The sequence below is a fragment of the Amia ocellicauda genome, chromosome 8 (genome assembly GCF_036373705.1).
Source record: "Amia ocellicauda isolate fAmiCal2 chromosome 8, fAmiCal2.hap1, whole genome shotgun sequence".
NCBI classification, from domain to species: Eukaryota; Metazoa; Chordata; class Actinopteri; order Amiiformes; family Amiidae; genus Amia; species Amia ocellicauda.
This window is the reverse complement of record NC_089857.1, coordinates 42,216,779-42,242,120: the sequence shown is the minus strand read 5'-3', so window position 1 is coordinate 42,242,120 and position 25,342 is coordinate 42,216,779. Positions and strand designations below refer to the sequence as shown.

The 25,342-nt window shown below is 44.9% G+C and overlaps 2 protein-coding genes across 3 annotated transcripts; one reads left to right on the top strand and one right to left on the bottom strand.

The window, feature by feature from the left end:
• The first annotated feature begins 6 nt into the window (after positions 1-6).
• On the top strand, positions 7-11,609 carry sh2d4a (SH2 domain containing 4A). The gene is made up of 9 exons (XM_066711489.1): positions 7-126; positions 3,548-3,885; positions 4,195-4,354; positions 5,883-6,048; positions 6,445-6,592; positions 7,714-7,924; positions 8,484-8,614; positions 10,109-10,329; positions 10,790-11,609. The coding sequence occupies exons 2-9, from the start codon at positions 3,711-3,713 to the stop codon at positions 10,880-10,882; spliced, it is 1,305 nt and encodes a 434-aa protein (XP_066567586.1). The 5' UTR covers positions 7-126; positions 3,548-3,710; the 3' UTR covers positions 10,883-11,609.
• Positions 11,610-11,756: 147 nt separating this feature from the next.
• On the bottom strand, positions 11,757-24,837 carry slc38a9 (solute carrier family 38 member 9). 2 transcript variants are annotated; one of them, XM_066711488.1, is made up of 16 exons: positions 24,739-24,834; positions 22,288-22,316; positions 21,618-21,761; positions 19,576-19,705; positions 19,225-19,346; positions 17,355-17,418; positions 17,100-17,193; positions 16,794-16,964; positions 16,189-16,248; positions 15,869-16,063; positions 15,563-15,670; positions 14,880-14,986; positions 14,443-14,556; positions 13,971-14,119; positions 13,581-13,670; positions 11,757-13,475 (listed from the first exon to the last, which is right to left on the bottom strand). In XM_066711488.1, exons 3-16 carry the CDS (start codon positions 21,719-21,721, stop codon positions 13,310-13,312), a joined length of 1,674 nt encoding a protein of 557 aa, XP_066567585.1. In that variant the 5' UTR covers positions 21,722-21,761; positions 22,288-22,316; positions 24,739-24,834; the 3' UTR covers positions 11,757-13,309. The 2 variants fall into 2 exon arrangements, with proteins under 2 accessions (XP_066567585.1, XP_066567584.1); XM_066711487.1 differs by lacking the exon at positions 22,288-22,316 and having other exon boundaries at positions 24,739-24,837.
• Positions 24,838-25,342: the final 505 nt, after the last annotated feature.

Genomic DNA, 25,342 nt, shown 5'->3' with positions numbered 1-25,342 from the left:
GAGAGAGAGAGAGAGAGAGAGGGGCAGGTATGCGGTGAGTCAGGCTGGGGCTGAGCTGCTGCTGCTGCGCTCACACACAGGGAAGACCTCTGGCCGGGCATACAGGAGAAAAACACGCACATCTGGGTAAGACTGGCATCGCTTTCTTTTCTTTTCTTTTCTTTTCTTTTCTTTTCTTCCCGCAGCGTGTTGGGAAACAAACTGTATCCGAGCAGACTCTCAGTGTTACACTGTAGCCGCGGTGTGAACCGGTGTAACTCAGCTCGACACAGTCCTCCGTGTCATTACAGCACAGCTGTGAGTGTGTGTGTGTGTCAGTGTGTGTGTGAGTGTGTCAGTGAGTGAGTGTGTGTGTGTGTGTGTGTGTGAGAGTGTGTGTGTGTGTGTGTGTGTGTGTTGTGCGATGCTTTCGGGAGGGGGGTGTGTTAGTTTGGGCTTTTCTGTATTTTGTGACACACGACGTGAAAAGACCCAAACTAACACACACTTCTGTGCGACATCAATCCATGATCCGCGTGTGAATCTCTATCCTCCACCATCTTCTCCGACTGTGGGGGGTATTTTGGTGGATCAGTCCTAATGTCCTGCGAGTTAGTCGGCAAAACAACACCCTGTCTGTTGTACTGGGTCCCAGGGGGTATTAATTAACCCCCAGAAACCGCAACATACTAGTAATTAATACAAGGATTGTTTGTAAGTAAACCCATTGATGATCAGTACGGTGAGGGTGTGTTTTGGATCCACATTGGCCTCATTGTGCAGTAATGGCAGCTTTATTTGCTGTCGTGGTTGGTTAAAGAAAAGCATGTAACTCTCAATTACAAGTCTCGTTTCAGCTGCTCGCTGTTTATTCACCAAAAACAAGCGTGAAACCGTTGGCCTGGGGGTGATCTTATTCATCCCCGTGTTTCAATATTTGCAAGTATAAGTTTCCACGATCAATGAGCCGGTTCAGGACTTCCTTGTAATATTTCACCTGCATTGACGGGTTTGCAGTGGCCGCAGGCTTTTCTCCCTCAGAAACATCCACACCATTCACTGGGTGTGTGCTGCTCATTCACATACTGAAACAGTCTGGCTGTTTTGCACTTGTTGATTAAAAAGAAAAATAGTAGTGAAGGTCAGATTACTAGCCTTGCTCTCTTTCACTGTGTTAGTTATTTAAACGTTTCAAAAGCACGCCTGGAGCTCTGTGATAAGGAAATAGGTTTTTACTTTTGTTATCCTGCTGTGGTCCAACCTCCATTTCAGCCCTGACACTGACTGACATCTCAACTTTGCACTGTAATGTAAGGCTCTTCCTATTGCAGTGACATTTGCTCTCACACTGCCACTGTGAGCAAAGATTAACACCCAGCACTGGCAACAGTCGGTATCTGTCAGATGCAGTTTACTGTAGTCAAACCTGGGAACACAGTGGTGGAGGCCATCGGCTTTTGAAATAAAGCCCACTCGGGTTAGTGTCTCGCTCTTGTTGGGAACCCAGTGGTGTTTTTGAAGTTGTGCGGTGCTGCAGTAAGTGACATAAGACTTGGTGTCAATGCCCTGTATCATATGGCATCCCCAGCCCCTGTGCTACACCGTTGTCTAAAAAAAGGAAATAAACAGACAAGCTGTCAGGTTTCCAGTTTCCCTGTACTTGTTCTTAAAAGTGTAACGTGTTTGTATAGCTTCCACATTTCTTGTTTGGTTCTTTTGAGTTCCTGCTGCTTGTTTGGTGGGAAGGCGATAGTTTCCCAGCTGGCTCTGTGTCTGCCGCTGATCTCTAACATGTGTCGAAGAGACGTGCCATCTCTGACCACAACACAACATCAAAGCCATGCCGGACTGGCAGTGTGGGCCGCCAGCGGAGACTCGAACAGAAGTTAATGTGATCTGCAATCTGAAACAACTTTATGTTCAAATGTTCTTGTTTTATTAATCTGTGAATTGGTACTAGTTCTTCGAGTGTGATAATTTGTACAGGGAATATACACTCACCTAAAGGATTATTAGGAACACCTGTTCAATTTCTCATGAATGCAATTATCTAACCAACCAATCACATGGCAGTTGCTTCAATGCATTTAGGGGTGTGGTCCTGGTCAAGACAATCTCCTGAACTCCAAACTGAATGTCTGAATGGGAAAGAAACGTGATTTAAGCAATTTTGAGCGTGGCATGGTTGTTGGTGCCAGACGGGCCGGTCTGAGTATTTCACAATCTGCTCAGTTACTGGGATTTTCACGCACAGCCATTTCTAGGGTTTACAAAGAATGGTGTGAAAAGGGAAAAACATCCAGTATGCGGCAGTCCTGTGGGCGAAAATGCCTTGTTGATGCTAGAGGTCAGAGGAGAATGGGCCGACTGATTCAAGCTGATAGAAGAGCAACTTTGACTGAAATAACCACTCGTTACAACCGAGGTATGCAGCAAAGCATTTGTGAAGCCACAACACGTACAACCTTGAGGCGGATGGGCTACAACAGCAGATGACCCCACCGGGTACCACTCATCTCCACTACAAATAGGAATAAAAGAGGCTACAATTTGCACAAGCTCACCAAAATTGGACAGTTGAAGACTGGAAAAATGTTGCCTGGTCTGATGAGTCTCGATTTCTGTTGAGACATTCAGATGGTAGAGTCCGAATTTGGCGTAAACAGAATGAGAACATGGATCCATCATGCCTTGTTACCACTGTGCAGGCTGGTGGTGGTGGTGTAATGGTGTTGGGGATGTTTTCTTGGCACACTTTAGGCCCCTTAGTGCTAATTGGGCATCGTTTAAATGCCACGGCCTACCTGAGCATTGTTTCTGACCATGTCCATCCCTTTATGACCACCATGTACCCATCCTCTGATGGCTACTTCCAGCAGGATAATGCACCATGTCACAAAGGTCCAATCATTTCAAATTGGTTTCTTGAACATGACAATGAGTTCACTGTACTAAACTGGCCCCCACAGTCACCAGATCTCAACCCAATAGAGCATCTTTGGGATGTGGTGGAACGGGAGCTTCGTGCCCTGGATGTGCATCCCACAAATCTCCATCAACTGCAAGATGCTATCCTATCAATATGGGCCAACATTTCTAAAGAATGCTTTCAGCACCTTGTTGAATCAATGCCACGTAGAATTAAGGCAGTTCTGAAGGCGAAAGGGGGTCAAACACAGTATTAGTATGGTGTTCCTAATAATCCTTTAGGTGAGTGTATAAAGCACATAATTGACTGCTTTCTGGGAATTGTAGTTAGTCTCTTAATTTTTTCCAGAGCTGTATATATATATTTTCTCTGTTGGGTCAAAAAACTTTCCAGCCGACAAATGAACTTGTCACTCTGTCTCGGTTGTGTGTGACCAAATGTCCAGATGACACATGTATTATACAGTACATCAATAAAAGCTTGTCTCTTACTCTTTGCTCAGTCTCTTCAAGGGAATGTTAGTGATAGAAATAGAAATAATTATATAATGATAGACTGCCAGCTGTATGCTCAAGACAAAGCTCATATTAAACATGGCCCTTTTTAAAAATAGAGCCCTAAACTTGTGTTTTATTGCAGGACGCCTGAAGCCACAGCGATGAGACGGCCCTCGCCCGGAGTATAATTACAGCCACTCTTTAAAACTGTACATTATCCACTGCCACCCTCCTCCGCTTGGCTGGAAATCACAGGACGTCGTGCTGCCCCTCCTCTGTGAAACGGGTCGGCCACATCTGTAGACATGCTGAAGCAGATCCTGGCCGATATGTACATTGAGCCCGAACTCCTAGCGGAGCTCAGCGAAGGGCAGAAGCAGATCCTCTTCTTCAAGATGAGGGAAGAGCAAATTCGGAAGTGGAAGGAGCGGGAGGTCAAGCTCGAGAAGGAGGAAGTGGTGCTGAAGAAACCTGTCAAAGGTGTGGTACCTGGACGTTCCCGATGCTTTATCATCTGATCTTGCATTTAATTCCTGACCGTCAAGAACCTCACAGGCTCGTGCAGATGAAAATGTTGTTGTTTTTGCATCAGTCTATTTTAATAGTTTGTAGATGTGTGTTTCTCACGTCCGACGATCCCACAAGCAAACACGTGTGGTGGCATTTTTGTTTACAGTAATATTCTCCTCAGAAACCTGTTCATTCTCATGTAAAGGGGTATAGACCTACTGCACCATCGCCACTAAAGCTCCCGTGATTCATTAGCAGGCAGGTTGTTTCTCTCCGCAGCGCCTGGGAAGAAGGTGTCATGGCTTAAGGGACTGGACGAAGACGTGTGGGTGTGGGTGATGGGGGAGCACCCAGAAGACAAGCCCTACAATCAGATCTGCGACAACATCATAGCGGAGAGGGCCCGGCAGCAGGCCCAGAGAGAAGCCGAGCAGATCAGGTACGGCACGCGGGTCGGCACGATCCACTGCCAGGGTCAACTGCGGAGCACGGTCAGCTCCCACTGCGGTGGCCGATGTGAAGGGGTTTATCGGTTGAATGGTACAGTACTGCGGTACAGTCATCCCCCACTGTGCTTGGGATTGTGGATGCTTGTTGTGATGCTTGTGCACAGTTATTCTCCTGTGAAGGAAGTTGAAAATGTGAAATAAGAAGGAAGTGGTAACAAAGGGACAGCGACATTCAAAGCATCGGTAGTTTTCGGTTGTATTGATTAATATGTAAAGAGAGAGCAGGGCATGTCATTTATTTGAATAATGACTGTCTATTTCTCTGTGGGATACTGTCTGCCGAGATCATGGTCTTGCAACGACAAGCTTGCAGGTGTAGCGCAAATCAGGGCAGCTTCCCGGGATGTATCCCACTTCACTCCACGGTATCCTGGACCTTTCCATCCTAAACACGATCGTATTCGCACCCGGAGCAGAGATGCGTCCTGTCAATGTGAATATCATCCGATTAGGAGCGGATCTGTTACAGCAGAGATGAGATGTTGGGTTCAGCTTCCTATGAAGAATGGGTTGTGTTTCTTGTTTTATGGATTTGAGGAAACTGAAATGCGCTGTATTGTCATGTACGCTTTCATTCGGCTGTAAAAATACCGCATGCTGCAGCAGCTGGAGGAAAGTGTACTCGGTAAAATGTGCAACAGCCAGCCAGCCAGCCAGCCAGTCCACTGGTACATAATAATCTGTCCCTGGCCGGTCCAGAGCGGTGTTCACCGCCTCGGCCGGCTGGTTTTGGTCGTTTATTTTGCACTGGTTTTTCGTGAAATCTCTTTTCGCCAGGGTGTGTTCAAATGTAAGATAAAATAGGCCATGCAATGCATTTACCTATCTCCCCGTCACTAAAATGATCTGCCTCGCTTCACCTCAGTGACTTTGCAGCTGTCGGCAGAGTTTCAGTCCCACCTCGACGGCACTGTAAATATGCACATTGCTCCAGCAGACAGGAAGTGCCATGCTTTGGTTAACATTTTCTAGCTCTCATTACAGCAGTTACTTATCAGTTGGAAACACTCCTCTCGATATTTGCTATTCAAGGTTTCCATTTGTGTGTGACTATTTCAGGCTGAGGGGCAAATTAGAAGCCTGCCATTGTCTGAAAGTACATAAATTGAGGTGACCTTGAAAAAATTAACAAACAATAAATTGGAAGTGGTGTGTGTGTGTGTGGAATTTCACAGTAAAAATCACTCGCTTTGCACAGCTGGAAACCTATAAATCCTTTATTCACGCTTGTTAAATGATTCGCCCCACCCTGCACAACTGTAGTTGGAATGGCAGCCATTATTGAAGTACAGGAAACAATTAAGAAAAGCACCTTGTGTGTCTCTTTATAACCACGAGTCTCTCTGGGTCACAGATGCCTTCTAAACCGCTGACACGATTAATGAAAAATTAGTCTGTCCACTTTAAAGGAGTGTGTTTCTGCCCCCCTCTCACTGATGTTGTGTCATGTCCTGAAAGGGCCAAGAAGGAAGAGGAGCTGGTGAAGAGGTTCTCCAACGTGCAGCTGATGGATTCCCAGATGGACATCATGGAGGTGTTGATGAAGGAGGCCGAGGAGAAGGAACTCCAGGCCAGACAGGCAGCCGCCGCTGAAGAACAGCGGAGGATGGAGCTGGAGTTGCAGGTATCCGCCCCCGTTCAAACAACCTGGTCTTCTGTGTCTTGTGTCCTTCTGATTCTAGAGTGAAGCTCAAGTGGTGGCGTTTTATGTTATTTAATCATAGTCCCTGTGCACCAGTAATAATGAACACTCCAGCTCGTTTATCTGAGTCTGCTTACAGTAAATGTTGGATATTTTCTCAAACTGGCAGACGTGTATCCACTCCTCTTCAGAAAAACACACTCCAGTTCAAGTAACCACTGTATTGTTGAGTCCTGCAGGTGCACAGGGATGTTTTGATCACCCGGTTCACGTGTAGCGCTGTATAGTGGAGCAGGCGTATCGGACTCTGAGGGAAGAGGCGCCGGTCTCTTTGAAAGACCCAGTTTGAATCAATTTGCCTGCCCTTGTCTTTGCCAGAGGAGGGAGGCGGAGGAGCGGCGGAGAGCCGAGGAGGAGCTCCGGCGTCTGGAGGAGCATCGGGCCCAGCAGATCTACATGGACCTGAAGGAAGTGCAGTGCTCGGTGCAGAGACATGACAAGGAAGACCCCGAGTGGCAAGAGACGCGTAAGTTGTCCTTGACTGACTGGAGCACAAGTGCTGGCTGCCAGCTGTCCTCGGCAGATGAGACCTGCAACGGCACTATGAGGGGGTTACACACCCAGAAGCAGTGGTCGTTTTCTGCCTCTTACTCCCACTGATGAAGTGAGCAGGTGTATTCGAGTGCCTTATTCACGGTGCTGCAGAAATGGCACAAACCCGTCTCCAGGCGAAGAGGAACGAGCGATTTTTGAATCCGTCTCTCTGACCAGATCGCCTACCGAACTGAACTGCACACTGTGAGCAGCCCGTTAGATATGAAGGGGTTCACCACAGAATTACCTTTGCTGGTTATGAGATGTATACCAGCATCGTAGTCCATTCCAAATGAAGTGAATCGCTAGGATATTCGCAAAATCGTGATTATTGACCTATTTAATAGACAGATTCTAAGGAATTATATTGCCGTTTATCTAGAGTTACTCAGAGTTGCCTGATAAGTGGATACAAGGTTCAGCTGTAACGCCCGCCTCCTCCAGTTTAAGTCAGTGTGCGGATGAAAGATTGCCTAAAAGAGAGATTTTAGATTAATATTTAACCACAGTGTTTTACATTAATTACAAATTGCTTTCTTTAATACAAAGAGTGTGGATCTGAAAAGGAAACATTTGGGATGTTGTTTATAATTCAATATTTGTTTTATTATTATTAATCCAGTGATTATAAACTGTTTAGTCTATAGTAAACTGATTGTTTAACAAACTGAGAGAACAGAGTTGTAAAAAAAAAAATGGAATTGACTTAAGAGAGAAGCACAAATAATCCAAAGATACAAACTGCCTGCTGCTAATTTTAGCAAACAGTCCTGTTGCATGTTGGGAACCAGTAGGAAAGAAGAGGAATCTCATCAATTCTCTTGAAATGTAAAAGTTTATTAAGTCTATAGGACAACCAATCAAATCAAAATCTGCCTTTTATTCCAGTCACAGATGTAAGAGATGTTTTTTCAATTGGTGGAGTCAAACCTTGCCTGATTATTGCTGTTTTGGTTATTCAGAATTTAATTTGTTTTCCCTTCAATTAAATGTAAAACCAAGAGCTTAATGGAGGTGTTTGTTTATGTTTTGTCTGTCTGTCTGTATGTTCAGTGCGGAGGTCCAAAGCTGCAGACGAGAGGCGCAGGTCCGTAGCCAAGCAGGCCCGGGACGACTACAAGCGCCTGTCTCTGAAGGCGGTGGAGCGGGGCCGCGTGGCCGCCATGTCCAAGGCCTTCGGTGGCGCTGCCCCAGAGCCCAAACCCCGCTTCCAGCCCAAGCCCAAGCCACGGACCGTATTACTGAACAACCAGCCCCTGAGCCGGTAGGGACACCCGAGTTCACTCGCTCGCAATAAAGATCATGGCATGCCAGCGCTGATGGTTTGGTTCTTGTCTAGATGTGTTCTTGTCCCATCCCCTTGCTTTGTCTTGTTGGTATCCTGTTACAACTGGAGTGAGAGGCCTGCCTACCCAGGGTTTTATTCTGTGAAGGCTTACAAAGCTGCTTTATTTATTTATGTAGTGCAGAGATGCACTGTCAAAGATGCTGAGACCGGAGTAACAAGGGTGTAAAAGCCACAATAAGGGTGTGGAGCCTGCTTCTATGGACTGTCTACTGTCAGGTTCACCTTTTTTAACCCAGAGTCGTGCCTCGAGCTGTGCATTTCCGACACGATTGTAAACGGGTGTCGTTGCCGGTCAGAACTGATGAGAGAAGCCTGTTTATCTCTCCAGCCTGGAGTTAACTGAACGGACCTGCGGAGATAAGAGACACCTTCTTTGTGACTCAGGCTGTTGCACAGTTTGCGCGGAGCATTGAGCTCATGGCACGCCTGGTTAAACATTAACCAGCTGAGGTATTTCCCTCTTCGTGACTTTCAGGAAAGCCGGTGTGCGCAGGACTCAGTCCACCTCCAGCCGAGAGACCATTATCAAGTGGTTCAAGGACAAGCAGGTGCCGATGCGGGCCGGCTTTGAGAAGGACCAGGACTGCATCGCCCCCTGGTTCCACGGTGAGGGAAGCCCGGCTGGTGGTTTAGTGGTGCCCATCGGCTTAAAGCTCCCGGTGACTCCACTTGGCTGGCGGTTCCCATCCACCCACCCTTTCCACTGAGCCCAACAGCCACTATTCAGAACAAGAAGAAACTAAATTTAAACTTGTATGTATTTTTAGCTTAAACCGCCTCCCCTTGGTTTCCCAGCAGACGTTGGAAGTGAAACTGGATGACTGTTGTGTTTATAAACACACAAGAAACAAGTCTAATGTCATTCCTGGGCTGTGGAAGGCCTCCGGGATGCCTGCTTGTCCTTGAGATTATTCATTATCCTGCTACATAGCAAATGTAACAATAAGCAATCGAAACAATATGGTAGGAATGTGTAACAAAACAAAAAAAGAATGTGAATGCTGACGAGAACTAATCGCTCAAGAGTTTGAAGTTCTGTACAGTCTGTTCAGAGGACGGTTTTCCTTTTTCACTGGGGACTTTCTTTCTTCCTGTTCTCTGCTTCCCTCTAGAGGAGTTAAGCCCCCTGCGCAGATCCTGAATTTTAAACTTCAGTTTGTTTCCATAACCAGAGTACGATGTCTTGGAAACGTTGAATCTTCTGTAAAATACGTGTGTTTACAAGACATTTTAGATATTTTTTCCAGACATAAACTTCGGGTAGCTGAATGTAAACGCCAGCAAAATAACATGCATATCTACAACTCTGAAACTGGCAAGGAGAAAATGTAGCAACATAAAAGGTCAGGGGTAATAAACATTTCCTTACGTTTGGCTACACAGAAGATTGATCGGAAGTGAATGAATACATTGCTAATTAAAGTAACTTAGTCACTATATAAATAAAGCAGTAAATGCTCTCTTCCTAAAGTGCCCCGTGAATGTCTCGCATACAATCTGAACAACCTTTGCTGGGTTCACTGGAGAGAGTTATGGTTCCCATTGGCAATTGTGAAAGTAACATTTTCTCTGTTTTGATGTTGTACTGCGCCGCTTGCAAAGGACTCGGGTTGTGCGTGCGATTGCGTTGTAATAGAGTACACAGCAATTCAGTTTTGAAACAAATAAGTGGTGCATCAACAGGAAAAACCTGATCTGCTCCCTTCCTCTGGCCTCCTAAGATTAAGGTGTTAGCTATTTATTGATGTAGCAAGTTAGTTCATTACTTCATATAGATTTGTGGCAAAATCATTAACCTTTTAAGGATGAAGATTTTAATTTGGCTTAATTTTAATTTAACATACTCTTTATTCTTACTAATTTGCTAAAAAACTGGTATTATAAATCATTGTTTAATTACCATTATTAGTAGTAAAAGTATTAATTGCAGTTTATCATTTTTAAAATGGTGTTCTGTTACCTGGAGGATCTTCCAACACTTTCTGATAGTTTTGCAACAAACATAGGCCCATATATATATATATATATATTTGGATGACTGCAAGACCCGTTGATGACATTTGCTTTGTTGTTGTTCTCGTTGTGGCTCTTGTCCTCCAGGCATCATCAGTCGACAGGAGGCCGAGGAGCTGCTGAGCTCGGGGGTGGCGGGCTCCTTTCTGGTCAGAGTCAGTGAGAGGATCATGGGATATGTCCTGTCCTACCGCTGCCAGGAAGGGTACAAGCATTTCCTCATCGACTCCTCCGAAAACTCCTACATCTTCCTGGGCGTGGAGCAGCTGCAGTACGCGTCTCTCGCCGACCTGGTGGAGTACCACAAGGTAAAGCCCTCCTCTCTGCACACGGACATTTGATAGCCTACTTCTTTCCCATGGGGTGTGCTCAGGAGTGGAGGGGGGACCATGGATCTGTAGGGCCACAGTCAGATGAGCAAATACCAGTTCAATTCAGTAACAGAGCTGAGGTGGAGCAAGACCTCCGAGAGTGACCGAAATCTCAACGGTCAGGTTTGTTTACACCACCGAACACGCAGTGCTGCCCGTGACAAGGTGTGTGTCGAGTTCGATCGATGGAAAGGCCTGATCAGAAGGCATTTAGGTTCAGCTTGGTGCGGTGAACCCTTTGTGCGTATTTAGCGGTGGTTGTTTTTACTGAATCGTTTTTCAGAGCGTTAGAAATCCACCGCAGGGAAATGACGCCCTGTCCCCCGACGCTCCAGTCTGAACTGTGCCAATGCTCCAGTCCCGTCCCAACACCGTTCTGATGCCATTGTTCCACCAGGTGGAGCCCATCACCATGGCTGGAGGAGAGCAGCTCCTTAATCCCTGCGGACAGAGGGACGGCCAGCTGGATTACGCGGACCTCTTCAGCTGAGGGACCCCCATCGTGTCCTCTTCCCTGGTATTTAACCATTAAGGAACCTCTGCACTCGTCTTCAAAGAGCAGAGTCCAGCAACCCGTCACATGAGAAACCTGCAGGGGGTTCGGGGACGGTTTCTGGATGCAACTTGACTGAGCTTCTGAACAATAATGTGTTTTATTTTATTCCAGTCTGTCTCATTCATGAGAGAGTGAATTGTATCAGATATTAAATGTATATATTTAGGTATAAGACTTGAAGTGAGAGCAGTATCGTTATGTTTTCGGTCACTCAGATTCTTGGACTGTTAATATGGTGTGTTTGCAGCTCCTGAACACATTGTGCCCCTCTTAAAGAAACAACAACAACATATATATATTTTTGTATGTGCTGGGAGGCAAGTTCCCTTATAAGTGAAATGGCAGATCAATAGCCAGCCTCCTCGGGGCTGAGAGAGCTCTTCAGGGATGCAAGCATATGTGAGATTCAAGAAACTGACACGACGGCAGAATCATGTTACTTCTCAGTCCCTCGTACATCTCTTGCCCTTTCTGGTCTGCTGCTGGGTGGGTGAGTCGGGTTCAAGACCATTCTTACTTGTGTTTGTAGACACAATGTGTGTTTTATGTTGGACAACAGTCAGATTTATTAGAAATTTTAACAATTGACTACATATATGCACTGTACATACATAGATAAACACATTTTTCTTGCATATGTAAACCATTACTAGTATAGGCCATAATTGCACCCTGCAGACACTAACCATATTAGCAAATATTCATATTTGTTTTGGGAAAAATATTTGACTGACTTATTCATGATGTAGGAGAATATATATAAATAAATAAAAAATAGAACAACCTTGCCAAAGAAGAGGAGAGGGAATTGATTAGGATGTTTTTTTATTATGAAAACAGTTTTATTTTTAAATAAATGTAACTTTTAATACTATGAAAACATACATTGCTGTAAGGGACACAATATAACTATGTATGTACAAAGCACAACACAATAAAATTAAGTTTCTTAAAATTGTAAGAAATTCCCTCAATTGAAGCACGTTGTTTGAAGTTGTTGTGTAATTGGCTGGTCACCTTTCAGGTCCAGTCCATTGTTTTAATATCCCTTTATTAATAAGCTGGTTGTGTTACAGATGAACAAGTAAAGTATCTACACTTACAGCCCACCCTGTGCCAAACATCTGATCTATACGGCTACATACAGCTCACTGACAAAGAAATGCTTTGTTTTCGGTTTGATTTTCATGGTTTTATTTAATTTAAACATTGCATAACATGTCCAAATCCCACTTCAGAGCCCCGTGGCCCCACGGCTCAGACTTGAAATTAGAAAAGTTTGAGAACACTGAAAACATCATGGCTGAGCACCGGAAGGGAAGATTGCTTGTTATATTTTGTAGTTATAAAAATGTAAAAATCGCAAAGGGGCTCTGAGTAGGATCAAGGAAGGTGATATGAAGGTGAAGGGCAACGGCTAACTTTGTGCCCTCGCTGTGCAGAACACACACACGGCTCCAGCAGCAGGGCGGCTCCGATTTCAAAACAATTTCAGGAATGACACGCGACCAGAACAGGGAGACAACTGATGGGACCAAAGAGTTTGCACGGAGATCTACATCACGTATGGATTCGATGACACGGCGACAAAACATCCACCGAGCTGGGCTGGGGCCGGGCCCTTGACCTGGTTTGTTTTATGGTGACGTGAGTTCGGCGTAAGTGGGTGTGAACACAAGGGGCACCTGCACCGAAACGCTCTGGAGCCGAGCAGTCTTGCAAACTGTGTCTTTTACAGCCGGTCATCAGCCGATTCGGGCTTCATTTGCAACTGAGAGGAAACGCCACTGAGTCTCTCCCGTGGGCTGCGACGCCACAGTGCAGACTCTGTGTTTCGTGGAATTCACAAAAATAAAAACCGTGTCTGTCTTGAGAAAGATACAAACATCATTAATGACACTTGCAGTGACTATTGATATACATTTTCCGTAGAAAACGCAGTTCCCACCGTCTCTTCCTCTCCCAGTTCACTCCAGAGAGATCTGAGAGGATCGAGGTGGAGACTCCTTCCCAGACACGAAAGCTTCAATTAGTTCTAGAATCACGCTGCTGTAGTGTCTCAGCTCTGTGTCTCCGTTCGCCGGTGGCTGCACCATAGATGTCTGGCACGCCGCTGTCCAATTTAAACCCACCTCTGCCGAGCACAGGACTTATGGTACTCCTCCTCGCCAGCAGAGGGAGCCAAGACCTGTAACATCTATGAAAACAGCGTGCCTATGTGAAGATACGATGTGGGCTCTGATTTTGTACCAGTGTAGTCGAGTTATTATTGGCTATCCTGGGTTAACGATGCCTGGAGACGCCAGTGGGTTCCCGCTGTGCCGCCGGCTCCGTCCCGGGAGTGTGTGGGGGGGGCGTGGATCACATGAGGAACTGAGCCACCAAGTTGGCGATGCCCAGCACGATGAGCAGGCTGTGGAAGAGGGCAGAGGGCCAGCGCAGCTCCCCCGCGCGCCGCAGCGAGATCATGTGGATGACGGAGGGGAACACAAACACGTAGGCCAGGCCGCAAGTCGCCCCGGAGTACCTAGAGCCAGAGGGAGGGAAAGAAGGAAGGAATGAATGAATGAATGAATGAATGAATGAATGAACACCATCTGTTTGCCAAAAATCCCAGAACCGACTGTCTCACCTGATAATGGAACCGATGTTGGGGAAAAACTTTGCCATAACGACACCTGCTGCCACTATGAACAAATTCAGGGTGAACACGTGGAAAAAACTAGGGAAGAAAAACAAAAACAACTATTTTTCTCCTGATTATAACATTATTTGTTATTATAAGCAGATTCATACAGCAAGTAGATCTAGTAAAGACTCCATTACACAATCACAGGACACCCCTGAAAAACGACAACAGCTGGAGACTAAAACATCCGAAACACGCCCTACAGTAAAATCTTCCACGCCGTATTCATTTTTGTGGGACTCGATTGTCTCGCCAGATGGCAGCTGCAGTCCGGTCGGACTGGATCACCTCTGGCAGCCGATTCACGATATCTGTCAGTGTCTGCCGGGTTACCTAGGGTAGTGATTCCCAAAGAACTGCCCCATCAACTGCACTCGGACCAGGTAGCCCAGTAAGGGGTACACGGTGGTCATCTGGAAGAGCAGGCAGGCCCGGGCCACAAACACCATGATGTCACTGCTGGGGAAGTTGTCCAGAAAGTTCTGCAAAAGCACGAGAGGTAGAGGGGTCAGCTGTAATCCAGCCAAGGCTTTCGATTAGACAAAGATGTGGAGGTTCTTCCCACCAACAGTCTGTTTAACATGTCTAACAAGATCTTCACTGAACTGCCTCCATTCAGCCGTTAGCCTGACCATTAACTACTTCATTGATTCAATTCCTGTGCTTGATCGGTTAGAAAGACAGTATTCAGTGCCTGATGACTGCCACGGCTCTCCAGACACAGACACTCCATATCAAGCATCGGAGAACAAGATACAAGATGGGTGCGATGGCGCGGTCACTTTGCCGGCGCGGCAGCTCTTACCGGCTCAATGCAGTCTTTCGTCAGCGGGGGAGAGGGAAACGAAGCAAAGATCAAAATCCCCACGTACAGGTAGGTCAGGCCAACCAGCAGGTAGGCAACAGACAGGTCCCTTACCTACAATTAAACCGCACACGTGAGAAAGCAGCCAATCACAGAGCAGCATTTGCAAACATTTGTCTTGTGTATAAATGTCATTCTGTGCAGTCAATAGTCAGCATTTACACATTCTTGGGACCAGTGACGTTTCAGGAGAGTGAATGCGGTGAGGGGGGGCCCCGGATCAGCACTGCTCCAATAGGTGTGTTAATCACCGAGTTGGCTAGATTTGCTTCATACTATGTTCTCACTAGTGTATTGCACCTCCCTGGGTGAAAGACCATGTGTGTCCCCCGCGGTCTCAGGACGGAGACAGCCGGGTGGGTGTTGGCCGCACTCACGTTGTTCTCCTGGACCTTGTTGTTCTTCAGGAGGGTGATCACACAGTTGTGGATGAAGAACGCGAGGGTGAGAACTCCAGTCAGCTGCGGGAACAGCAGTCTGAACTCTAGACGAGAAATTAAACCACAGAACGAGGCCGCTGTGATTTCGGCTCACGTCCTGCTTTATCAGAGTATACATGGGAGAGTAATAGCAATATTTCTGCGGCGTGAATCAGGTGCACTGTAGCTAAGCGGGTTATTAAAACGAAACAGTTACTTTATACGATTGTGTGGTTTGGTGCAATAACAGTGCCGTGGTGAATAATTCGCAGGGCCATCAGCAAATGTAAACAAACACTGGCAGAGCTTACGGGATGTTTTACAGCAGCTTAATTCAACAACTCGAAAAACCAAACACGCACGTATATGTACACATTTACAAAACGTAAACAGACGATGACCTGTTCAGCAAACAAGGGCCTGTGTGACAGATGTTTTGTTATGCATCGGATCATTCAAACTTAATTATCTCCCTTCGCGAGAAAAACAGACATTTCGGTGCCAATGGAGGGAGTCGGACTTGAGCCAGTGTGCTTTCTTTCTCTATTCAATTATTTAAACAAATAAAAAGGTTTTGCTCCGGTCAGCTGTTTCCTCTGCATGCCGAGGAGGCACTGGTCCAACGGCCTGGAAACACAAACCTGCCACAAAGAACTGCGTCGACTCAAACCAGTGGAACTCCAGATGGAAACCCAGGCGGGCGGCTTTCAGGGTCACCAGAACGATGAGGTAGACGACCGATATCGTCCCTGCGAGGATCACACGAGACGCATTTGGTCAAATAAATGTGACAATAGACAAATGAGTAACATATTGAGACAATCACCTGTTCCAGAAGGCACCGAATTCCCCAATCAGACCGAGGGGCTTGGTATGTTGACAGCCAAAGCACAGTGCACCAAACACACCGGGCAGGGCGGTGGAGACGATCCCGCAGTGACACTCACCCAGAAAGGTAAACCTGGCGAAGAAAGACGCCGATCTGAAATTCAGCAAGGGCAGCAGCAGGATGATCAGGTAGAAGGGGATGGTGTTAGTCTTGTGCCACCATTTGTCGAACAGAGTGCCGGTACCGTTGTCCGTGGCGGAGAACCCGTCCCCGGTGCAGTTCAGGTGGCCCGTGTTGGGGAACGGGCAGATCACTGGAGGAGTACAAATGGAGAGAGAGTCACGGCAGGCCTATCGAAACCACTCCGAGCATCTGGAAACACGTGAGGAGATTGGAGAAAAGACAAAACCAGCCTGGGTGGAGATTGGAAACGCTCACCTCTTTCAGACCCATTGGTCCCAAACTCCAAATCAGCCACACTGACGTTGTTTGCAAAGTCTGCAAAGAGAAAGCGCTCTGTTGGTGAAATTGCCAAAAGTAGGACTGAGATGCCTACGGTGATGCGGCAGATTACACACAGCACGGTTTGGGCACGGAGCGGGAGGACATCAATATAAACTTCACATCACATCACAGGAAATTACATCACTTTACACAGATATGACGGGCAGATTAACGACTCCAGAGTTGGGCACAAGCTTCAGTGAAACATGTGAGACCCTGGGTGGCGGGAGCCCTCGGTGTCTGGAGCATGGCTCTCGGGAGACGGGACACAGACTAGCGCCACGCACTTCTGGACATGCGTGGAAACGGCAACACAGTCCCACACCATCAGCAAACTTCTGGCAAGAACCTCGCAGCTGTGGACGAGGGACCGAAGGGAACGGAGACCGATCCATCCTGGAGCTAAAGGCTTTCCCGTGAGGCCGGGTCAAGGGAGAGTCTAGGGCCAGGAGGGGAACCGGTTCTGGTACAGGGTTATGAATCGGACACGTTCAGGTTCACATACAAATCACATGCATACAAAATAACTAAAAACTCACTGTAAATAAATTTCCCAGTATTAAACAGGAAGTTGGACATGAGCACCCAGTAGACAACCATTGCCCCAATCAGGGACACCATGGAAAACACAAGACTGGACCACTGGCCAAAGGCGCCGAAGTAATATCGGCAAACATCCGGAAACTCCCAGTCTGAGGTATCTATAAAGGCTGGAAGAGAAAGCAGGAAAACTAAAGTTATGTCTCGACTATTTTACGGCTTTGAATCAAATCAGTTAAAAAAAATAATTTCAGTGATAGTTAGATGTATTTCCACAGTGAAAAGAATGAAAGGGTTTCCCTCACGTATCGCTGCGCGTGACTTCAATACCCTGTAGCAGCAGTACAGCGTCAGCAGCCCCATGGACACAATGATGAGAATGCCGAACGTGAATCCCGCCTGAAAGAGAACGCAAGATCAAAACCACGGACCCCTGAGACACGCAGGTCCTAATCCTCCGCGGGACATTCCTCAGCAAACTGTCCCCACTTCCCTCAGAGGGACATTCGGCCCCCCGGCATTTCAGAGCCGCGCAGCCAAGATGTGAAGCTCGGACGTACCTGCTTTATTCCCCAGGGGATACTGAGAATGGAGGTTCCCATCATGGTGTTCCAAATGGCAAAACTGGAAAGAAAGTAGTAAAAAAATGCAGATTAATTTAGGAAACCAGGGATGGCGAACCTTTTTTGAATGGAGTGCCCAAAGTCTGGTTTGTATACTTTGCCAAAGGGTGCCAATGATAAATTGGGGATATAAAAGTATAGGGGCTAAACAGCATTTTTTTATAGCAATATTTATATTTATTTTTTTGTTGTAATTAAGCAAACATGCTAACAAAACAAACCGCAATACAGAAACATCTAAAAACTATGGACCACCACCTTGGACCTCCCCCCCATATCCCTCTGTAGTCTGGAGAAGCCAGTGCTGCTCCAGTCTGCTAATGGGAGTCTGCTGCTGCAGAGTATGAAGCCCAATGAAGCGAGGCACATATTCTTCCCCCAAAATATTATAAATGTGCAGGCTCCATTTTTGCTCACAGATTATTGTCAATTGACATTTATAAAAATCAACAGTAAGAGCACTTCACTAGCTCGATCATTTTTGGAATATGTCCCTTTTTATTTTGGACAATGAGAATCTTTAATCCTCATTTAAAGTAAATCAATCAATCTTAACTGTATATAGTGGAACACCATGCCAATGCATGTCACAACATTAAAGAATAAAGAATAAGTACATCATACAATGAGTACATTATTTAAATGTTGCAGTATTGCTACAGTGCAGTAAAATGCAAGAATCACATTTCATCACACATTAAGTTTGAGGATTATAATGCTAAAGTACATTTAAAAACCCCATTCAAATTACAATCTACCCCCAATACAAAGTCCCACAGATTCCCCCATTGCCCTGCCGTTACATACAAGTAGAGTTTTGTTAATTTGGCTGCATTAGAAACCCTTCATATTGTTTTGTGTTTTGTTTGTACTTGCCCTTAATAATTACCAATTGTTTTTTTAAATGTATATTTACTTAATATCTACTGCTTTTACATTTTGTAAAACAACTAAAACTGGTAGATTAATATACATTGTCTGGCACTTATGTTTTAAGAAAAAAATAATACAGTAGAATCAATCTACCTTGAGTATGAGTTTGCACAAATGAGTGCCCAATCAAAGGCATAATTTATTTATTTTTGAGAATTTACAGCTTTCTTTTGCCAACTTTATGAAGTTTTACAGACACGTCCATTGCTGACCACAAATCAATCACAACAGGACAGACTTAGTTTGTGTCCTCTTCCTCCTGCTCCCAGAATGCCACACCACAGCATAAACAGTCATTTAACACTAACATCTCGTCCGTGAAGTGGAGATTTTCGTAGTTCTGCGTGAATCTGTGCAGCTCCACCAATGGGAGCGGAGGATTCTGCAGTTCTGCGCATAACTGAAAATCTACGCACAAGAACCCGACCTAAAGCATTAATATTTGGAATATAACGTGAGCGCTGATCAATGACTTGGGGGTGATGCCGTCACTGCCAAATATACTGACTGGTTTTCTAAAGTGTCAATCAGTTTAGACAATTGAGGGGCGGGCTGGCAAAAAATGCAGATAGCCGCTCAGTTGGCATGCCAAACTATATGGCTCTGCGTGCCACAGGTTCGCCATCCCTGCACTAAGGGCTTTTAAACTGACAAGGGATAGTGTTTGATTTTGGGAAATGCATCAAAGTGATTTTGCTCAAATATGTTCTCACAAAATGTCGTAAAAGTATCTGTCCCTGTATTCACCACATGACATGGTTTTAGATTATGATCTCCACTGCATTATAGATAATTTAGCCTACACAGAGCAAGCACGGGATCTCATGCTTATTGAACGACAGGCCCGGCCAGCCTGAGGGTTCGGGATACATACATGGTGACGATGCTAGGGTTCTTTCCAGACCCATCAACACTTCCTTCCACTTTGAAGGCCGTCCCCAGGGGGCTGTAAACATAAATCTCCTCGGGCCCGGGGATCACATGGTCCGGAGGAACCTGGCGTGGAATACAAAGACAGTAAATCCGTCAGAAAACACACCCAGTTAACAGTGTGTCCTCTGTGAGTCGGTGAAAAGGATTTGGGGTCTCTCCTGCTCCCCAGTGCTATTGGACAGATGCAAGCTAACAAGTACCCAAAAAAGAGCTCCATCCTTCTGGGAAGCCATAGTTAGAAAACGTACATCATCTTGGGTCCCTGAGAGACGGCCCTGAGAGGAAGCCCTACCAGCAGTCTGTCCGAGGAGCCGGTGAGCCGGCCGTAGTAGTGCACCCTGCTGCTCATCACCGAGGCCTCGGCCGACACTCGCTCCTGGGCGTCCTCCTCTACGATGTTGCGCGGCTCCACGTGGAAAGGCCTGTGCGGGGCGAGGAGGAGATGGCTTGAGCGTGGACAGTGGCTGGCCAGTTCACCTCATCATGACGAATGCACAAACCTGCTTTCACAGGCACAGACGCAAAGCATCCATCCATCTGTACATACATGAGTAACGCCTAATGCCACTTTCACCTTTAGCTGGCTGGAAGCACAACACACTTAACAAGCAGGCCGACACACCCGCCTGGGACTGAAGAAGGGTTATAACTGGGTGAAGGCACTGAGCACATCTTTCTTCAGTCTGGCCCTACGAGCGAATTGAAATTACAGTTTCATCAATTCATTAATTTCTTGAAGGAACCCAAAGATTCAACTGGGCAGCTTCTCCCAAATTCCCACAATTGTGTGTCTAATTCTATGTCTCATATTTTAGATTCTAATGCAACCGCTTCTAGTAACTCAACAGGTTTTACTTTCCTCGAGAGTGTAAATAACAGTCAATCATCATCTTTAAGCCAGTGAGATTTAGATTTAAGAAAGGTCTGTATTATTTTAGAAAACATAAGCTCCAGTTAGGCTGCCAGACTAAAAAACATCAAATTGTTTGGATATTTGCACAAAAGTTTCAATCAGCTTCAATCAGTAACCCATGACTTTAGAATTGCCTCATATACTGTAGCCAAGCACATGTTTGTCATAAACCTGGTCTATAAAGAAAGTGAATAATATAATTAACTGCATTTTTTCTGAAAAGGATGATTCATCATTCTGAGTTTTGCGACTACGTGGCCTTCTTTGCAGATCTGAAACCTGAACTGTGTCTGCAAGTACACATAGCTGAGGAACTGGAGGAGATTTCTGCGTATGGTCAGGGATTATTGACGTATTTAACTCCATCATTTGGACTTTAGCCACTTCAGTCAAAACCTGATAGACTCTGCTGGATTGTTTTCAATACTTGTAGCAGAAAAAACATACACCACCTTTTTGGGATGTAAGAAAACGCAGACGTTTAAAGGTTCTACTAACCAATAGGAAGAGACAGAAAAAAGAAATGAAACTAAACGTAACTGTAGCACACACAGAAGAGACGACTCCTATTTCTGACCTGGTCATTATTTTCCAATTGACTTTCTATCTCAACCTTCTGAACTGCAGGCTGCTGAAGGCGTTCTGGAGGTTTTACCTGGTTCATGACACTCTATATAGACCTGAGTAACCTGACAATTTATTCTACTCCTTTAAGAAAAGTATTTCCCCGTTGATAAGAGTGTAGCGATACTCGCACAGCTTGTTTTCCATTACACTGCATTCTTCACACTTAAAAATATTCCTCCCATTGCTGCGCTATCAGGACAAACAAGGAGTGAGGTAACGGGTTTGGAAAAGCGCGCACTGTCACCGTCTAATGATCCGCCCTGCTGCGTGGCGCTTGTGAAATACCTACAGGATTAATGAATTAATAACGACTTGTTACTCAGCTGGCCGTGCTGTAGGGCCTGGCCAAGGATAATGGACCATGTGATAATTGCATTTCCTCAGAATTGAGGTCAGTGTGTTATCTGTGGGGAGCATGTACCCGTCAGCAAATCTCTCCACAGTGGAAGTGAAGGACTGGGAAGCGGAGTGTGAAAGAGAACACGATTCCAAAACCTGCAAGAATTTCCCTTCCCTTTTAATGTCAGCGAGATTGGAGCTGCCAAATACCGAGCAACACAAGCCTGAGCTTCAAGCCAGGTCTAAAGCATCGTCACTCAGCGATACCCGCTCACTGACAGGGGAGTTCCCTTTCAGAGCTCAGCGTTGTGCACCTTTATTTATTTACTCCATTATTCTAAAAGGGTTAAGGGTGCTCAAGATTTCCTCTTTAAATCAATAAACAGACACAGAAAATAAATACAATTCTACCGAGCTCTGTCCTGCTGAACTGCCAACGACAGCGACAGCGGTACCTTTTAGACCTGGGGTCAAAGGACTCCAAGACACTGCGCTCGGCTCCCGCATAGCTCTCTCCAGCTCTCTCGGACGCAAGCAGCGGTTTCACATCGTCTTCCATGGTTGTCGGCGGTCAGCAGGGTTTCATTTACACTTCATTACTGGGAACGAAAGGAATGCCGATTATGCACGCTGCACACCAGAGAAACAACACAAGAACTCGGCACTGGAAACAGGCGGTTTGGTCACCAGATTACTGTTCATCTGGTGAAAACAAACCAAGCTGAAATGTATGGTTCGATTTTGAATTGATTTCATGAAAGGGTTATTAAGTCATACTCCAGCTTGCAGCAGGTTTATCAAATTATGTTTCAATCGAGTCTTCATTTGAAAAGGAGGGATGCACTTCTCACAGTTCCTTTATTGTAGTAGTTATTTCACAAAAAAGCTTCACACAATCATACTTCAATTAGTTAAACCTAAACAGCTTATATACAATATAGGTCTCAGACACATATACACTTATATCAACATTTTAAAATTTGTATTAGCTTTTTCTATTCATGAACAACGCAGGAACATTTAAAATAATGATGTTAACAGCGCACACATTAAGCTGCAACTATGATATGGTGGAACATTTATTAACAGAGTGAATTATTAGTGATAAATCAGAAAACCACTTACCTCATTAAGTTATGTCTACTCACTCCACACTTTGACCAATAAAAAACAAAAACAAAAATAAAGTGTAAGGACACAAAGGGATAACTGATACAGTATGTGTCCTCGCCTCCTCGACAGATAGATCTCACCAGTTTGGCCACCATGCACAGAGGACAAGTTCACTGAAGGGCTGACCGATAGACCGCATAAGCAGATCAAATTGTTTCCAAGTAGAACCAATCTTGTCATGGTACAGAAAGCCGTTATGAATTAAATTCCCTGCAAATGTCTCGGTGGCTTCCAAATTACACACCCTGCCTTTTTAGTGTGTCAACGCTGAACAGGGTTCATAGCACTGAACTGAAAAGTCCCGGCTAACAGAAACGGCGCAGGGAGAAACAAGAGGGCACATTTGCCATGCTCTGCATTTCCTGTAGATTCTCAAATGTGCTTACGAGCACGCTGCTTTTTAGACCTTGCTGTGAATAATGATGATATAGAAGAAAAGGAGAAGTGAAACGGCTGAGAGGCAGTTAAATGCTGTCACAGAAAATAGTATACTGTCTGGATTAAACCAGGGACTGATGAGTAATTTCCACATCGCCATGATCACACTCTTAAAAGGATGGTCAGTCTGAAAATATGTCCCAGTAAAGACATATGCAGACACAGGGCATAGGAATTAAAGGATCAGTTCTGTTTTATTCAGCATTTAATGGGAGGGATGCATCCAAAATACCACTGGGGACAGCAAGTGTCATCTAGTATTGTATTGCTATAGATTACTTTCATGGAAAGGTTTCTGGAAGGGATATTGTAACTTGCCCTTGCTAATCGCTCAGTTCTCTACTGCTCTTTTTAAAAGCCATTCACAAATAATGATAACAGGAAGAAAAAAGCATACGTAAGGGCCATCAATGGGTTTAAACCAGGGCTTTAGAATCACAAAGTTTGATATTTTATATTATGTGCATTTACTTGTTTGCAAAATAGCATGAAGGTAGGCCAATGTGATTGTTCACTTTCATTTCATTCTGTAGTACACAGGTGCTACACTTACATGCATGAATTACAATTGACTTTCTCAGACTTGCGGCAACACGTTTTCCACAATAGGGATTCCCTGTTTTAAAATGGGAAGTAATCTTCCAAACTTCTGTAGATTTACATTTCCTGATCCTCATTTTCTGCCCTTTTGTAATATATTACGCAAATGCATGCGTCTATTTTGTTGTACTTACATTCATGCTTGTTTGTCAAGAAGTTTACTGTGCAAAACGTGACTAAACGGATCAAAGGGCATCATGCTGTCTGCTACACAGAAAATCACGGGAGAACATTTTACAGTCCAGAATCAAGCTTTATGCTGAATGTGTTTTTCTAATATACCAACCAGTAAGAATCGAAGAAAAAATATTATTGCGCCAGTTTAATGTTTAACCTTTGCATTTACCTTGCTTTATTTAAACATTAGCCCAACATTTTGAGAGAAGAAGCCAGCCAGAGAGGCATAACAATGCTTGGCAAGGACATAAAACCACAAACTGTGGATGATAATGACACACAATTTATAATAATCATAGGATGAGTGCAGCTGGTACCTGCAGTAGTGTATGTGTGTTTTCAGTGGGAGCAAAACCTGGGTGGGTTATGATGAAAAAACTCTCATCCTCAAGCATTTTGTGAAGATCCATTTCGAAACACACTACTAGAAGTACTCGTCCTTTCTAAGAAATGGGGTGTATGTGCTAGAATTCACAATCCCTTCCTACAATTCATAGACAAACACGTGTGTTGTACTGGGCACTGACACTATGAACTTATATGATTTAAAGATCTCGCTATATTGCCGCACAAAAGTAATGTATTGTACCAGTGGGAATCACTCCATCTGCAGACAAACTTGCATTTGTTTATTTTTTTGTTTTGTCTTAAAAGAAAAAAGGCATTCAGTTTCAGAACTTCACATTTTACTGTTTTTATTGGTCTGTTCCTGGCTAGAATTAAGTCTAATGCAAATATATTAGATTATTTCATAGTCATAGCCTATACACTGTTGTAACTAGATAACTATCTGTGACAATAAAGTGCACAAGCATTGTGAACTATAATTATGTTGCAGACTACTCATTAAATCAGCACATCTGAAACCCATTTGAAACTCAGGGATGAGTTTGCCAATGTTTATTTTAATTATTTTAACTAGACGAACTTGATTTTAATTCAAATGGTTGCTTCCACGCATGCAACTTGTTCAAATCGGGGAATTCCAGTCGATATACGTGTTGTTTTCTTCCAAGCACATCCAGCACAGGATTCATTGACGTGACTGAAATCTGTTCCCTGATGTCAAGTTACCTGTAAAATCTTAAACCGTGCGACATCCACAACGCTTTGATCCTCGACATGCCCTGAAAGTCGATCTAAAAGTGCAAGATCATAATATAGTGAAACGAAATCGCTGTTACTCACCTCAACCCCACAGACACCCAGACAGATGACAGGAACCCTCACACCAAACATTGTTTTGATAACAGGAAACAATGCGACTATAAAGCGAACGTGCCTGCACACCGCAGTGCATCCTGGGATCTGTAGTTTTAGGGTCCGTGCGCCTGTTGGCAGAAAGTGTGCCACAGAACTACACTTCCCAGAGTGCACTTCACCCGGTCAGCTGAGTTAAGACGTTGCCGCTGCCGGTTTGTGCGATTTACGTGATACTATAAAAGAATGAATAAACAACTTACGTACGTTGTTTTCGTGCAAAACATGCCACACGCCCCGCACATTTCAATAACAGTACAAGCAAAGGTGGAAATACTCTCTGTTAATATATTAGTATCCTTGTAGATAGTTTTCTCCATAGATACTCATTACAGACAATGCACATTTTAAGCTGACACGGCAGTGACGTAGGGGTAAGTGAGTAAATGATATGGTAAAGGATAAGGCAGCGGCATTTGTGTCCACTCTGACACTATTTAATTTGTCTGCTACTACATTTTTGTGGGCAGGTCACTGTGTGGGGAGGCAATTGCGTCAGGGGGTCACTGTGTGGTTCAGTTGAAGTGCAGAG